The sequence below is a fragment of the Oncorhynchus keta genome, chromosome 34, assembly GCF_023373465.1.
Source record: "Oncorhynchus keta strain PuntledgeMale-10-30-2019 chromosome 34, Oket_V2, whole genome shotgun sequence".
NCBI lineage: Eukaryota > Metazoa > Chordata > Actinopteri > Salmoniformes > Salmonidae > Oncorhynchus > Oncorhynchus keta.
In genome coordinates, this window is record NC_068454.1 from 47,983,685 (window position 1) to 47,997,405 (window position 13,721).

Here is a 13,721-nt window from a genome sequence, read left to right on the forward strand (position 1 = left end):
TTTGGACCTAAATCAAATCAAATCAAATGTATTTATATAGCCCTTCGTGCATCAGCTGATATCTCAAAGTGCTGTACAGAAACCCAGCCTAAAACCCCAAACAGCAAGCAATGCAGGTGTAGAAGCACGGTGGCTAGGAGAAACTCCCTAGAAAGGCCAAAACCTAGGAAGAAACCTAGAGAGGAACCAGGCTATGTGGGGTGGCCAGTCCTCTTTTGGCTGTGCCGGTTGGAGATTATAACAGAACATGGCCAAGATGTTCAAATGTTCATAGATGACCAGCACGGTCAAATAATAATAATCACAGGCAGAACAGTTGAAACTGGTGCAGCAACACGGCCAGGTGGACTGGGGACAGCAAGGAGTCATCATGTCAGGTAGTCCTGAGGCATGGTCCGAGGGCTCAGGTCCTCCGAGAGAGAGAGAGAGAGAGAGAGAGAAAAGAAAGAGAGAAAGAGAAAATTAGAGAGAGCATACTTCAAATTCACACAGGACACCGGATAGGACAGGAGAAGTCCTCCAGATATAACAAACTGACCCTAGCCCCCTGACACATAAACTACTGCAGCATAAATACTGGAGGCTGAGACAGGAGGGGTCAGGAGACACTGTGACAGGGCCAAACAGGAAGGATATAACCCCACCCACTTTGCCAAAGCACAGCCCCCACACCACTAGAGGGATATCCTCAACCACCAATTTACCATCCTGAGACAAGGCCGAGTATAGCCCACAAAGATCTCCAACCCAGACAAGATGATCACATCAGTGACTCAACCCACTCAAGTGACGCACCTGTCCAGGGACGGTATGAAAGAGCCCTAGTAAGCCAGTGACTCAGCCCCTGTAATAGGGTTAGAGGCAGAGAATCCCAATGAAAAGAGGGGAACCGGCCAGGCAGAGACAGCAAGGGCGGTTCGTTGCTCCAGAGCCTTTCCGTTCACCTTCACACTCCTGGGCCAGACTACACTCAATCATATGACCCACTGAAGAGATGAGTCTTCAGTAAAGACTTAAAAGTTGAGACCGAGTTTGCGTCTCTCACATGGGTAGGCAGACCATTCCATAAAAATGGAGCTCTATAGGAGAAAGCCCTGCCTCCAGCTGTTTGCTTAGAAATTATATGGACAATTAGGAGGCCTGCGTCTTGTGACCGTAGCATACGTGTAGGTATGTACGGCAGGACCATATCAGAGAGATAGGTAGGAGCAAGCCCATGTAATGCTTTGTAGGTTAGCAATAAAACCTTGAAATCAGCCCTTGCCTTGACAGGAAGCCAGTGTAGGGAGGCTAGCACTGGAGTAATATGATACATTTTTTTGGTTCTAGTCAGGATTCTAGCAGCCATATTTAGCACTAACTGAAGTTTATTTATTGCTTTATCCGGGTAGCTGGAAAGTAGAGCATTGCAGTAGTCTAACCTAGAAGTGACAAAAGCATGGATTAATTTTTCTGCATCATTTTTGGACAGAAAGTTTCTGATTTTTGCAATGTTACGTAGATGGAATAAAGCTGTCCTTGAAACAGTCTTGATATGTTCTTCAAAAGAGAGATCATGGTCCAGAGTAACGCCGAGGTCCTTCAAAGTTTTATTTGAGACAACCATTAAGATGAATTGTCAGATTCAACAGGAGATCTCTTCGTTTCTTGGTACCGAGAACAAGCATCTCTGTTTTGTCCGAGTTTAAAAGTAGAAAGTTTGCAGCCATCCACTTCCTTATGTCTGAAACACATGCTTCTAGCGACAGCACCCTCCAAGATGGTGACGGTGATTCCCCCAAGGGCATAAGGCAAAAGTAAGTGGACAAGGGTGTTTCTTTTAATTGTTTGGACCGCAGCCCAGGTTAATTCTCTCATCCTCATTCTATGATTTGATAGACAACATGTCAGTTCACACTGAAAAAGATTGGATTGGTTGGAGGATGTCCTCTGGAAGTGGTCATAATTACCATGTAGGTCTATGGAAGGGGGTGAAGTGTACGAGCCTCCTAGGTATTTGTATGACATTTCACTCAGGAGGATGGCCCTCCTCTTCCTCCTCTGAGGACCTTTCACTGCTATACTTCAACAATGCCCCCTTGTCTTCTGTACTGCATATACTGTGGTATTATAGTAGGAGAGTGTATAAAAGTTTATTAGGCTAGTCTGAGTGTAGTTATTTGTGATGAAATATTAGATCTAACTGCCCCACAATCCAAACTAATAAGGTTTTGGTCTATCAGAATGACCAGACAAATCATTTAAATTGAACTGTGACAATATTTAACTGCTTGGCTTAAGTAAAATGGGGCAGCAGGGTAGCCTAGTGGTTAGAGTGTTGGACCAGAAGGTTGCAAGTTCAAATCCCCAAGCTGACAAGGTACAAATCTGTTGTTCTAGGCTGTCATTGAAAATAAGAATTTGTTCTTAACTGACTTGCCTAGTTAAATAAAGGTTAAAAAAAAAAAACATTTGGTACTTCTTCCCTTCCACTGCCACAAAAATACTTGTAAAAGAGTTAAAGTAAGTTCCATCAAATTTTCTTTATGGAAAAGTACCATACTTGTTAAGTGTTCTCCCCCAGAGATGAAATGTATCTCAGACCTTTAGATAAGTAGCCAAGTAGCCAATTATTTTCCATTTGATATGGTTGCCATGGTTACAATATCCTTAAAATTAAGGCCAAGCCAGAAAGAAAGAAAAAACACGAATAGATTCAAAAGCAGACTATTTAGGCCTAACTTGATTTTTGCATTGTCCTTTAATGAAATTCCTTGTTTTCAAAATAATAACTAGCTACATATTTATAAAAACTTAATTATTTTCTCTTACAAAACACTTAATTATTTATCGGGAATTGTAAATACGAATAATTATATTCCAATATGCAGTGACAGTGTCCTAGAATAATACCATTACTATTACAAATACAGTATTATGTGCATGGAAATGTATCCCAGCATGCATGCTTGACAGCGAAACGACGAACAGGGAAGGATGATGAAGCTAAAATGGCAGCTCAACTGACGGTGCTGCCAATTCGGGGTGAAGAAATACACAAGGAACAAACTAGAACAAAAGGCGATATGACACATTTTCTTTGATATTCTTTGCTTTAATCCCGAATTAAAAGACGATATGGTTTGAGATTCGGAATTCCGGGAAAGAAAAAACGATTCGACGCTCTGAAATTAGAAGCATATTTCCCAGTTGCATCGCGCGGGCTAAAATTTTTTCCGTTTTTGGAAGATACACTGGGATGTAACAATTCTGTTGTTTTTGCAGTACAGTATGGACAAATGACGCGAAATATAGTCTTTTAAAATGACCTTTGAGATATAATTGAAAACGATCTAATTGTTTTTTAAATGTAATATATGCATTGTTCTCCAAAACGATGATGTGTGCTGCTGCTGCAGCCGGTGGAGGGATTCTTCCATCCACATCGCCTTCGATGAGGATAGGCATCAGGGTCATTTCTGGAGTTGGTGACGATTTCTCCTCCATTGGGTCGGGTATGGGTTCGTGTCAAACACCGGGAACCCAGTCGGATTGCCGAAGTCGGTACCAGCTTCTACTCTCTGGGCGAGCTTTGGCGGAAAGATACAGGAGGATTTATACCACGGCTATCAATGACAAAGAGCAAGGGATAAACCAAGGAAGGTAGGTTGGGTGAAAATGAGAAATGTCTGACACAAAGCTGGCTAGCCTTGTAGCTATATAGCTTGCAAATTAGCCCAACTACCTGCAGGGTTTGTCACACAACCAATACTGTTTGACTGCACGCTCATATCCACTTAGTCTATTAAACTAAACGATTTACGATGGAAAATCCATCTTATATAATGGAGTTATGTTTAATCGGCTAATATTCAGTTAGCCAGGCCAACCTCTCTACCTAGTTTGCTAGCAAGGTGGCTAGCTTTGACAGCTAGCTAGCAATCCAACACTTAGCAGTTTAACAGCTAACTGGCCACATGATAGCTGCCAGCGTTAACGTTAGTGTCCAGTCATAATCATTTTACTGTGGGAGACGGGTAGGTTCGTTTTGAATTGGCTGATTTACTCACGTGCTGTTAACCGTCAATTATGTCACTAGGTTAAATCGGTAACTTACTAGCCAACTAACTAGTAACGAGTAGCTAGCTAACCTAATTAGCTAGCCCGTTATTTAGCATAGCTAGCTAACGTTAGCTATCTACTCTAGTTGCGTTTTTGGTTATTTTTTTACGCACTGCAGTATACAGGCTTGCCAGCTTACGTCAGGACTGTACTCTACGTATGATCAATGCATGTTGGTGAATGTGTGTAGCTAGCTAGTCTATACATTCGGCAGGTAAATAACAAATGTCAGTCGCTGCTTGTTTTGACATCTCACGTAGCTAAGTAGCTAGCTAGATTGGATCGAACAATGTGTGTGGTATAGATCCTATTTAGTTACTAGTGGGGCTATGTCATAGACCCTGAATGTTCGATAATTGGTTTTAATTTCCAGCCATATTGGTCAATTCAATTGGATTGAGCGGCAGTAGAGGCAGAAACCCGGTTTTACTTATGCAGGAAAATAAAGTTAAGTGAGATCTCAGAAATTGTGTAATAGAATTGTCAACCAAATATATTGTCATGTAATTCTAAATACAGTTTATACAAATGTTCAAAATGTGTAAACAGACCATAAATGTCAACATTTTTGTTTTCTTGGAAAGCTGTGAGTGCTATTATATGATACAGCATCACAACTTGTGTAAGTCTTATCATCCATAGATTCAGCAGGTGTATGTTTGTGTATTAGAGGGCTTCGCGGATCCGTGTGGACCCAATATTCTTAGGGGTCTGGGCCAGGTCCTGTTAGATTGGCATTGTGTATCGGGTCTCGGGTCTATGTCGCTACAACTGATAGACCCATGAAGACCTCTATTGTGGATTGACTGCATTGTTTGAATGTAATGTTGGTATATTGTCAGTTAAAGCTGCAATATGTAACCTTTTGGGTGACTGATGAAATTCACATAGCAATGTGAGTGTTTAGATCTGTCATTCTCATTGAACGCAAGTCTAAGAAGTGGTAGATCTATTCTATGTGCATTATTTCTATGCTTCCCATGCTTAAGTTTTGTTTTTGCATCTTACTTTGGGTTTTGTACACCAACTTTAAACAGCTGAAAATACTGTTTTTGGTTATTGAAAAAATATTTCAGTGGTTTAGATTGTTTTGTCACATTAACTAAAATTAGGCCAATTGAATCTGAATATAGCACTTTTCTATAATATAAAAACATGTATGGAATCATTCCTCAAACTGTCTGGTTGGCTAGCTAACAAACATTGCATATCAATTCTTAAAATTAATTTTACACAGTAGTTTATTACAGCATTGGCAAACCATGGTTGACCATCTCCCTGACCAAAATGGCTCACCTTAATCCCATCGTAAGAGTGTTCATGCCCATTGTATTATTGTCATTCCTAATTATATGGTGTGTGGGCCCAAATTCACAGGTCTGTAGTAGCAACCCTACCCTGGCAAATGGTTCTATCAAAATTGACACCTCAAAGTAGGTTTAGGAGCATTTCTGTAGAATTTACGCAGCTGGTTAGGAGAATTTAACGTAGCAGTTTAGGATAATTAGGTTAAGGTTAGGAAAAGGGTTAGCTAAAATTACTTTTGACATCAATTTGACAAAAGCTGTGTTCCATCTAGGCATGACTCTGGCAAACGTAGCCAGCTCTTTTTTTTCTCAAAGATAAAATGGTGGCCTTAACTGGGATTATACAGTGTATTCGGAAGGTATTTAGACTAGAGGTCGACCGATTAATCGGAATGGCCGAAGTTCTCATAACAATCGAAAATTGGTATTTTTGGATGCCGATTTTAATTATTATTATTTTTTTACATCTTTATTTAACGAGGCAAGTCGGTTAAGAACGCATTCTTATTTTCAATGACGGCTTAGGAACGGTGTGTTAACTGCCTTGTTCAGGGGCAGAACAACAATTTTTACCATGTCAGCTCAGGGAGTCAATCTTGCAACCTTACAGTTAATTAGTCCAACGCTCTAACCACCTGCCTCACGAGGAGCCTGCCTGTTACGCGAGTGCAGTAAGAATCCAAGGTAAGTTGCTATCTAGCATTAATCAATCAATCATAACCACTAAACTACACATGGTTGATATTACTAGTTTATCTAGCGTGTCCTGTGTTGCATTTAATCGATGCGGTGCACATTCGTGAAAAAGGACTGTTGTTGCTCCGTGTACCTAACCATAAACATCAATGCCTTTCTTAAAATCAATACACAGAAGTATATATTTTTAAACCTGTATATTTAGCTAAAAGAAAGGTTAGCAGGGAATATTATATTATGGTATATTCAAACCGTTTTTAGAAACTTCAGTGTTTGAATGATGTCTGTGAGTATAACAGAACTCATATGGCATGCTAAATCCTGAGAAAAAAATCCAACCAGGAAGTGGGAAATCTGAGGTTTTTTAGTTTTTCAACACTGCCTATCCAAGATAGTGGAAATTTGGTCCGATTGCACTTCCTAAGGCTTCCTCTAGATGTCAACAGTCTTTAGAGCCTTGTTTGAGGCTTCTACTGTGAAGGAGGAGAGAATAAGAGCTGAGAGCTATCCAAATAAGAGCTATCCAAATCTACTAATAATATGCATATCTTAGTTTCTGGGCCTGAGTAGCAGGCAGTTTACTCTGATCACCTTATTCATCCAAGCTACTCAATACTGCGCCCCAGCCATAAGAAGTTAAGGACTCTCACACCATGAGAAACGAGATTCTCTCTGGCCTGAATACCAAGTGTCAGGTCTGGAGGAAACCTGGCACTATCCCTATGGTGAAGTGGGGTGGTAGCATGCTGTGGGGATGTTTTTCAGCGGCATGGACTGGGAGGCTAATCATGATTGATGCAAAGATAAACGTAGCAAAGTACAGAGATCCTTAATTAAGTCCTGAGCGCACTGGCGCAGGTTCAGGCTGGGGCGACGGTCCCGAAGCCAGTCTTACGTTGTCTTGGCTAAGTCTCAATGTACTTGAACCCTATCGAACATCTCTGAAGAGACCTGAAAATAGCTCCAACCTGACAGAGCTTGAGAGAATCTGCAGCGAAGAATGGGAGAAACTCCCTAAATATAGGTGTGCCAAGCTTGTAGCGTCATGCCCATGAAGTCTAAACTCTGTAATCGCTGTCAAAGGTGCTTCAACAAAGTACTGAATTAAAGGTCTGAATAATTATGTAAATGTGATATTTAAAGTTTTTTTTATACATTTGCAAAAATGTCTAACCCTGTTTTTGCTTTGTTATTATGGAGTATTGTGTGTAGATTGATGGAAGAAAATGATTTTATCAATTTTAGAATAAGGCTTTTAACGCAACTGGAAAAAGTCAAGGGGTCTGAATAGAATCTGAATGCTCTGTATGTATTTGAATTACTTCCACATGCAACTTGGATTAAGACTATGCAATTAGCCTTTTAACATGATTATTTACTCCATAAGATAAATAGCAATATGCAAGAGACTTGATAAACCATGTGCAATCAAGTAACGGTCATGAGATTGAAATTCTAATTACAAGTGTTTTTAATTACTTTGTACAATGTATTAAGCTTAAATTGCAAAGCAATGACAAGTATTACAAGGCATGATCAGAGAGGGACAAAGAAACCATGGATTGTGCCATGGCCCATAGTTCTTGGGAGAGGGAGAAAGAAAAATAAAGTGTAGGTATCTCACCACAGCAAGTCAGGAACATAGGTGAAAGAACAGCAAATCTAATACCCCTTTATAAGCATCTTAGTCGTTTGGATTCAAAATATGAGTTTTTGATTGATAGCATTACTGTAAAGTTAACCTCCAATCAGATATCAGACCCACAGGATGTTATCACAACAGAAGCTCTGCTTCTCAGAGGTGTGAAGATGGGGTTTTGGCAAGATCAACACTGGGAATGCTGAATTCCTAAGATGACAGTCAAGTCACTTCGGGGGCTTCCCTACAACTGGGTGTATTGATACACCATACAAAGTGTAATTAATAACTTCACCATGCTCAAAGGGATATTCCAATGTCTGCCCCCCCAATCTACCAATAGGTGCCCTTTGCGAAGCATTGGAAAACCTCCCTAGTCTTTGGTTGTATCTGTTTTTGAAATTCACTGCTTAACTGAGGGACCTTAAAATGATCTCTGTTTGTCGTACAGAGATGAGGTAGTTGTTTGAAAATCATGTTAAACACCTATTGCATACAGGGTCCATGCAACCTATTATACTGAACAAAAGTATAAACCCATTAAACAATTTTACTGAGTTAGTTTATGTAAGGAAATCAGTGAATTGAAATCCATTCATTAGGCCCTTACCTATGGATTTCACATGACTGCAGGTGAAGAGGCCGGATGTGGCGATCCTGGGCTGTTGTGAGGCCGGTTGGACGTACTACCAAATTTTTGAACCTTCAACATTCAATTCCCTGGTAACAGCTCTGGTGGACATTCCTGCAGTCAGCATGCCAATTGTGCGCTCCCTCAAAACTTGAGACATCTGTGACATTGTGTTGTGTCACAAAACTGCACATTTTAGGGTGGTCTTTTATTGTCCCCAGCACAAGGTGCATCTGTGTAATGATCATGCTGTTTAATCAGCTTCTTGATATGCCAAACCTGTCAGGTGGATGGATTATCTTGGCAAAGGAGAATTGCTCACTTACAGGGAGGTAAACAAGTTTGTGTACAACATTTGAGATGTTTTTTTTTGCTGATGGAACATTTCTGGGATTTTTTTTATTTCAGCTCATGAAACATGAGATCTACACTTTATGTTTAAATGTATATATTTATTTCAGTATGTAACTTGCTAAAAATTTCTACTCCTGAACTTATTTACACTTGCCATAACAAAGGGATTGACTCGATACATTTCAGCTTTTAATTTTTAAATAAGTTGTAAAACAATATGACAATTCCACTTTGACATTATCTCAATTTAATAAATTTTAAATTCAGGCTGTAACACAACAAAATGTCAATGTAAGGGGTGTGAATACTTTCCAAAGGTGCTGTGTCTGGTATCTGTATTTTCTTGCCTTAACTAACGATAGTTAAGTTTGACAGGGTCTCCAGAGTGTTGCAGCGGTCTCAGGGCACAGTGGTAGCTGTGCCACGAGATCCTGATTCGAGTCCAGGTTCTGTCGGCAATCGGCTGTGACCGGGAGACCCGTGGGGCGGCGCACAATTTGGGAGACTCCTAACACAGGACTGACAGCTGATCGTCGTGGCAGACCACGTGTAACAACACCTGCACAGGATCTGTACATCCGAACTGTAACGGTTTTGACTTGAGGTTATTATTTATAGGGGTGCCAGGTAGGTTGTGCCTACCAGAGAAAACATTGGTTTCTCCTTTTAGTTTGGGTGGGAATGAGTCCCATCTGGTCCGTCAAGTCTACACCAATACAAAGGACGTATGTAAAAGTCAGGATGGAAATAAACTTTTCATAAACCCTTAAAACATTGAAAAGAACTTAAAAAACAACTATATTCTGTTGCGTGGGTTGTATTAGCAACAACAATGATTACACACACACATATAGTAATATCACAATGAGTTCTGGTTCCTCCAGAAATGTCCTGTACCTCGGGCCTAAAAAGAGTCCAGCCCGGTAAAGGAGTTCAGTGAACTCAAGTGGCTTTTGTCACGCGATGTTTGTCCGTTCATTCAGTGTAGCGTAAACCCAGTACTAAACATACAATCAATATAACAATAATTTTACCACAGAACTTTAAAGCGTATCAACTCTTACTAAGTCCTCAACTACAACTAACTACATAAATCATCACAGTATACCTCACATCAAAACATTAAATACCGTATACAAAAAGGTTGTAGTCAGTCGGTCAGTCAGACAATCCAATCCGCCAATAGATCTCCAGCGGAGAAAGGCCACGAAGAACGGAGAGGTGTAGTCCAGGGACGCAAAGAGTGGATCCGATCCTGGGTAAACTCTCTTAAGCTACAAAACACACGTTTAACGGCAACAAAACAAACGGAATAGAGAAGCTTCGGAACTGAGGGTTGAACACATCCTCATGCACGTCTCCATCACAACCCCACTTTCGCGCAGCTGATGCTGGCTATTTAATTGGGAATTAAAGGGAAAGCGTCCTATTGGAAGGAGCTGCACTGAGACGGTTCAGAAAAATTCCGGGCCGTCACAGAACATCACACCTGCGGGACAGGTACAGAATGGCAACAACAATTGCCAGAGTTACACCAGGAACGCACATCAGTGCTCAGACTGTCCACAATTGGCTGAGAGAGACTGGACTGAGGGTTTGTAGTCCTGTTGTAAGGCAGGTCTTCACCAGACATCACCGGCAACAACGTCGCCTATGGGCACAAACCCCTTCGTCGTTGGAACAGACAGGACTGGCAAAAAGTGCTCTTCACTGAGTCGCGGTTTTGTCTCACCAGGGGTGATGGTCAGATTCGCGTTTGTCGTCGAAGGAATGAGTTACACCGAGGTATTTACTCTGGAGCGGGATCGATGTGGAGGGTCCGTCATGGTTTGGGGTGGCATCATCGGACTGAGCTTGTTGTCATTGCAGGCAATATCAACATTGTGCGTTACAGGGAAGACATCCTCCTCCCTTGTGGTACACTTCCTGCAGGCTCATCCTGACTAGAGGTCGACCGATTAATCTGCATGGCCGATTTTAAAAGTTTTCACAACAATCGGCATTTTTGGACGCCTATTATGGCTGATTACATTGCAGTCCATGAGACTGCGTGGCAGGCTTACCACCTGTTACGCGAGTGCAGCAAGGAGCCAAGATAAGTTGCTAGCTAGCATTAAACGTATCTTATACAAAAACCAATCAATCTTAACTAGTGAATGTTACCTACACATGGTTGATAATATTACTAGTTCATCTAGCTTGTCCTGCGTTGCATATAATCAATGCGTTGCCTGTTAATTTATCATTGAATCACAGCCTACTTTGCCAAATGGGAGACTATTTAACAAGTGCATTCGTGAAAAAAGCACTGTCGTTGAACCAATGTGTACCTAACCATAAACATCAATGCCTTTCTTAAAATCAATACACATGTTTTTTTTAAACCTGCATATTTAGTTAATATTGCCTACTAACATGAATATCTTATAACTAGTTTAATTGTGTCACTTCTCTTGCGTTTGTTCTGTGTAACCAGAGTCAGGGTATATGCAACAGTTTGGGCCGCCTGGCTCGTTGCGAACTGTGAAGACCATTTTTTCCCTAACAAAGACTACTTAATTTGCCAGAATTGTACATAATTATGATATAACATTGAAGGTTGTGCAATGTAACAGCAATATTTAGACTTGTGAATGCCACCCGTTCGATAAGGTATGGAACAGTTCCATATTTCACTGAAAGAATAATGACCTAAGGGTCATATTTCTGTGTGTTTGCTCTATCAAATCATAGACTTAATTATAATAGTCTGACTGAGCAGTGGTAGGCAGCAGCAGGCTCGTAAGCATTCATTCAAACAGCACTTTCCTGCGTTTGCCAGTAGCTCTTCGCTGTGCTTCAAGCATTGCGCTGTTTATGACTTCAAGCCTATCAACTCCCGAGATTAGGCTGGCAATACTATAGTGCCTATAAGAACATCCAATAGTTAAAGGTATAATGAAATAGAAATGGTATAGAGAGAAATAGTCCTACAACCTAAAACTTCTTAACTAGGAATATTGAAGACTCATGTTTAAAGGAACCACCAACTTTTATATGTTCTGAGCAAGGAACTTAAACGTTACATGGCACATATTGCACTTTTACTTCTCCAACACCGTTTTTGCATTATTTAAACCAAATTGAACATGTTTCATTATTTTTTTGAGACAAAATTTATTTTATTTATGTATTATATTAAGTTAAAATAAGTGTTCATTCAGTATTGTTGTAATTGTCATTTATTACAAATGTGTGTGTGTGTGTGTGTGTGTGTATATAAAAATCGTCCGATTTGAATTATTATAGTCTTTTTTTGGTCCTCCAATTGCATTGAAAAATCATAATCGGTTGACCTTTAATCATGACATGACCCTCCAGCATGACAATGCCACCAGCCATACTGCTTGTTCTGTGTGTGACTTCCTGCAAGACAGGGATGTCAGTGTTCTGCCGTGGCCAGCGAAGAGCCCGGATCTCAATCCCATTGAGCACGTCTGGAATCTGTTGGATCAGAGGGCTAGGGCCACCCCTCCCCCCAGAAATGTCTGGGAACTTGCATGTGCCTTGGTGGAAGAGTGGGGTAACATCCCACAGCAAGAACTAACAAATCTGGTGCTCTCCATGAGGAGGAGATGCACTACAGTACTTAATGCAGCTGGTGGCCACAACGGATACTGACTTACTTTTGACCCCCCCCCCCTTTGTTCAGGGACACATTATTCCATTTCTGTTAGTCACATGTTTGTGGAACTTGTTCAGTTTCTCTTAGTTGTTGAATCTTATGATCATACAAATGTTTACACGTGGAATTTGCTGAAAATAAATGCACTTGACTGGGAGGACATTTCTTTTTTTGCTGTGTATGAATGTATATGTACACGTTTTTGTTTGGAGGTCATGGCCCCAGGGCATGTAGGTAATCCGTCTGTTAGCATCAATTTACCATATTGATTAGACATTTCTGTGATAGGCTATAGGCCCAACTCTTACTGAATTTGTTATTTTATTTCACAATGTGTTTCAGGGGAAAGAAAACGTTGAGCAAGAAGAAGCTGAAACGGCGCCAAAAGGTCAAGTCAAAAGTCAAAACAAGAACCAAGGTAAGATATATTTTATTGGTACAAGAGGGACCTTTCTTTCCTTGTGAGTTACTCACTTTTTTTCAGAATAATACATGGTTTTCATTGCAAATGTTTTGTTTTTTAGTTCTTTTTGGTCAAAGAAAGTTGGAGTTGCCTATTGTGAGAATCTCAAGCTGAGAATAAAATGATATTTTCTTGTAATGCTTCACCTTTATCAAAGCATTTTATTTTCATGGTACAACTCGTATACATAACTACACCTCCTAGGCTATACACATGTTTGCACAGGCTTGCTTAGCTGGTTTTGCTGTTGATCAAATTAACTCATTAGTTTCTCCCTCATTAATATTTAAGATGGTTGCCAGGAACACCGTTTTACTTAGTCGGCTTGACCAACTGCCAGGGCTCCAGCTCTCTCACCTGGAAGAGTAGTTGGAGAAGGAGGTTGAAGTAGTATTGGGAGTGGGTCTGTCTTGGGTGTGATGGAGCTGTTGCTGAGCAACCTATGTGTTCCACATTTCCACGGACACCGTTGCCAGCCTGCCCTCCATCTCCTCACCTGTGCTAGGACTCTTTCCTCTGTGTTTCTCTGTGCAGGGCTAGGAATAAAATGGTGTAGTAGGCCCTACCCTTACAGTCTCCCAAACCTAAACAAACCCCCAGAGCTGATGTCGAAGGCTATTTGATATATTTCTCTTTTCTTTCACATTGCAAGTGTCATCTGCACTGTGGTGGGACCCTGGTAATGCCTGGCTGTTGAGGATTTTCTTTCTTTAGCAGTTAAAACATTTCCCCTGTGAGTGTTGAGCCACAAGCAGGCAGAGGGTAGGGCGATGCAGACATGCACACCCCAAACATCAGACGGTGGGTGCGGCTGGTCCGATTTTCACTCATGCCTCTCTTTCATACAGGTGGGTCTGGTTCCTTTC

The 13,721-nt window shown here is 40.9% G+C and overlaps 1 protein-coding gene across 23 annotated transcripts in view; it reads left to right on the top strand.

The window, feature by feature from the left end:
• Window positions 1-2,939: 2,939 nt before the first annotated feature.
• LOC118367218 (E3 ubiquitin-protein ligase MYCBP2-like) overlaps window positions 2,940-13,721 on the top strand; it is a 307,475-nt gene continuing 296,693 nt past the window's right edge. For all 23 annotated transcript variants that reach the window (XM_035750395.2, XM_035750391.2, XM_035750396.2 and 20 more), the window contains exons 1-2: window positions 2,940-3,642; window positions 12,735-12,810. In XM_035750395.2, coding sequence (XP_035606288.1) covers window positions 3,377-3,642; window positions 12,735-12,810 — 342 coding nt within the window. In that variant the 5' untranslated portion in view covers window positions 2,940-3,376. The remainder of the gene's footprint in view (window positions 3,643-12,734; window positions 12,811-13,721) is intronic.